The sequence below is a fragment of the Etheostoma spectabile genome, chromosome 7, assembly GCF_008692095.1.
Source record: "Etheostoma spectabile isolate EspeVRDwgs_2016 chromosome 7, UIUC_Espe_1.0, whole genome shotgun sequence".
NCBI lineage: Eukaryota > Metazoa > Chordata > Actinopteri > Perciformes > Percidae > Etheostoma > Etheostoma spectabile.
Genome location: NC_045739.1, coordinates 7005862 through 7009713, shown reverse-complemented (window position 1 = coordinate 7009713; position 3852 = coordinate 7005862). Strand labels below are relative to the sequence as shown.

Genomic DNA, 3852 nt, shown 5'->3' with positions numbered 1-3852 from the left:
AGAGAGAGAGAGAGAGAGAGAGAGAGAAGGGGAACAAGAAAGATACTGCTGCATAAGAAGAAGTAGCAGCATATAGAAATGTGGGATCCAAAGACAGAGAAGGGAAAGAGACAGAAAAGGTTACAGTGATTCCTGACAGCCTTTCATATTTTTCATCTCTACCCTCTCTCTTATTCCTCCATCATGGCTCTGCAAACTCTGTTTGTGTTCTGTTGTGTAATTCTAAAGTGGAAATAGTCCAGGAAGGCTTGTTTTTCACTTGTTGGTGAAAGGAACGGCAGGTTTTAATTGTTTTGTTTGTTCTGACTTCCATTTGAAAAACCTTATATAACGTAACATACCATGTACAATTTTTTTTTAAATCGGGTCCCCAAGGAGGAGGTAGCAAAATAAATTAAGAAGTCATTCAGGAGATGAAATGAGGCTTTTCCCAAATAATGAGTTTACACACACACACACACACAAATAAATCCAGTTGACATAGGACACTGGAGAACACTTCATATACACTGCAAAGCTGGATTTACTTGCAGATTGTTTGTAAAAGTAAGGCTTTCTCATCTAGCATATTTTTAAACCAACAGTGACATATTCAAGGTATATTAACGCTACATGATGCTGCAACTGGAACCTATTTGTTCCGTTCTGGTTGGATTTGACTTGATTGAAGTGCATGCATGTATGTGTACACAATATCAGGTTTCTATGGCCCAAATCTAGTAGTAGTTTAGCAGATTGTCCCTATCTCTAATTCACTGTCTGTTGTGCTCCCTTCCACTGCTACACTCTCTGTTGTGTCTGGCTGACGTGCAGTCAATCCTCTTTTATCTTTCACATGACTAATACATTTGCGTCTAGGTAAGGGGAGCAATGGCTGTATTTGTCCCCTTTACACTAAACCCACTGCTTGATGTGGACTGCAGAAGATGCCCTGTGGCTCTTCCAGAGCTGTACTCTGACCCTGCATTGACAACTTGTCTCCCAGCTAACACTCAGTCCCAGGAGAAAAAAGAGAGGAGGCTAGACAGACAAAGAGAGGGAAGAATAAAAAAAAAATCATGATGTAGGATTTAAATAATCAAGAGAGATACAATCCAAAAAAATCATGTGCAGCCTCTGTGACTATGCACTCCACATAATTAAAGATCACAGTGGAGTAGCACTGCATCCCACCACCATCACCAAAACAGCCATCTGTTTGTAGCTGTATGAGAGTCAATCCACAAAGAATGTAATCTGGAGTGAATGCAACATGTTAATCTCTAGAGGATTATCAATTATTTTATTTTTTATGTGTTCTCTTTGCTCAGTTCACTGACAATGGTATGCAAGCCCTTCAAACAAATACAATATAAAGTGAGTGCTTATCAGTACTTGTTCTTTTTTTCTTCTCCTCTTCTTCTTTCCTTTCTCTCCCCTCAGCGGCATCCAGCTTCAGTTTTTGCCGTGCCTCCCTGGAGCACACGATGTCTGCTGAGGAGCTGAGCTACCAGCTGCCGCGTCGAGCCGGAGGCAGCAACCTGACCTGGCACGACGGCCGCGGCCAGAGGACAGCACGCACCGTCAAACTTCTGCAGCAGCCCGGCACCGAGGGCATCCAGGTATAACGACGTCCACACAAACAAACCAGAAGCAGTGTGGAGGAGTGTTTTCACTGCATGTATCAGAATCAGAATCAGAAATACTTTATTGACTGTTGATTGTATGACTTTACAATGTGTTTTTGTGTACAAAGACATATTATTACAGATCATGAAGGGACAGCTCAGAATTGGGCAGGTTGGATCCTTTCCCTCTGGAAAGAGAAAGAAAGCCTCCGAGGCCTGGGCCATACTTGGTTTCACTAGTGAAGTCATCTGCTGTGAAATGTTTGCGCATAATCTGTCACTGATTTTAGGTTTTTCAAAAGGAATAAACTCAAGCCACCGGGCAATCACAACAGAAAATAAAACATGCATTTTGTCACAATTTAAAATCTAAAAAGGAAGATTTCTAGCCTGGGAACCAGACAAATCTATGAGCTTATGTTCCATTTGCTCTGGCAGATACGATTGGTCTCCCTCTGTTTCAGACAGATTTCCAGCCAGCCAGGCCCTGGTGGGGCAAATCAAAACTGTTTATCTCAAATGGGGCGGGTTTCAGATGATGACTGACATCCTGCGGTGCCTTCATGCTTTATGCAAAATACGTGATTACCTCCTTTTTATCTCACATACCCTTGCACAGGGGACACTTATCAAGCATAAACTTTCATTTTAATAAATAGGAGTGCTGTAAAAAAACCTGATGTGGAAAGATTCTGATGGCAACACTCATACACAGACATATTGATGCTACACCACGACAGGTCATCTCTAAACGCTGTAGTTTACAGTTACTATGGCCGTTGATAATGCTCCTTTGAAATCGCAAATGAAATAAAAAAGGCTCCGGTGATGTCAGGCCAGAAGATCATAAGAGTTTCCTTTCTTTTGTAGTAACTGGTGAAGTGTATTAAAAGCTGTCTTTTTACAGGGTAAAAGTTATATGATAAAATGCAATTTTAATTATTTTTATTTCAATTATTGCTGCTGTTGTAACATAAGTTATAATTAATATTACGGCTTGAATGATGTATTGCATTACATCACAGTGGTAGATGAAATATTTTAATAATGTAGTAAGTAGTTTATTTAAGAAAACATTATATCCCATGAGGGGAGCTTTGCTGTAATTTATTATCGTCCTGTGTGTATTAACTGGTAGCTCCTTTTCCAAGCAGCCTCTCTAACTATATAAGAAAAAGAGTGCTGTAATGAAGCTGCCCTGACTTGGGTGGATAAATAGCGAAATCTGTTCACTGTGGCAGGTAATCTGTTAGCAGACAACATAGAGCATTAGTGCATCAGCGTCAGAGCTGCATTTCTAGCTTTCAAATCGCAGTAGTATCAGAGAGTTTAATTGTTTTATCTTGTACATGATGTTGGCTGGTCTCACCTCAGCCCAGCCGGTGCTGGATACCACCAAAGAGAAACTGGTTATGTAACGTGCCACGAGAACTGTTACCTCACTACTTGTGAGGTAGTCACTACTTGTGAGGTAACAGTTCTTGTACAAGGGAGCACATGCTGGACAGAAAAAAAACTCAGAAATACACAGGTAATACTGTTTGACCCATGTGTCTAAAAGACAGTTACAGTTACTAGTTACTTATTCCAAAAAGTAACTAAATTAGATACTCTTAGTTACAAATTATAAAAGTAATCAGTTACTTCAGAAAGTAACTAATGCGTTACTTTCAAGTACATTTTTAAATGCTCAAATGTGACCCCACCTCCACCCATCTGAATATTATAATGAAATGGACACTTAATACAATACATTATTAACAGAAACTGTACACAAATCTAAACTCTTTTAATGTTGCTGTGGGACAAAGTGAGACTAGCCTCCAATCAAATGCCATGTATGTAGATATTATGTTAAGTGGATCAATACAAATAACACAATAGATGTTTTTGAACTTTTGATATTTATTGCCCCTGAACAGGCCCCAAGTGGGAAAACTTAATAATGCTTGTTACTATAGCAAAATAAATAACAAACATATAGACTCTTTGTAGTGCAAATGATGTAAGTGGCCTGATGTTTATACTTTCGCGCTGGTGTGGGCTTTGAGCCGACGTATGTGTGTGTGTGCTGGTGGGTGATAGAGCGAGGGAGAAGTGAGAGAGTAGCAGCGATTATCTTCGGAGCGAGTAGCCACTCTAGAGTCATAGTGAGAGAAACAAAGTGCCCCCCCACTGTGTTTTCTGACCCCGGTGGGAAATCTTTAGAAGGAAAAGTTCCCCCTCTCCTTGATTTCATAACGCC

At 40.2% G+C, this 3852-nt stretch overlaps 1 protein-coding gene across 5 annotated transcripts in view; it reads left to right on the top strand.

Moving 5' to 3' along the window:
* The window catches only part of samd10b (sterile alpha motif domain containing 10b), a 64008-nt gene that overhangs the window by 17037 nt on the left and 43119 nt on the right, over window positions 1–3852 (top strand). For all 5 annotated transcript variants that reach the window (XR_004332847.1, XM_032521823.1, XM_032521824.1 and 2 more), the window contains exon 2: window positions 1423–1601. Coding sequence is in view for 4 of the 5 variants with exons in the window: in XM_032521823.1 (XP_032377714.1) it covers window positions 1423–1601 (179 nt within the window). In the remaining variant the exon portion in view is untranslated. The remainder of the gene's footprint in view (window positions 1–1422; window positions 1602–3852) is intronic.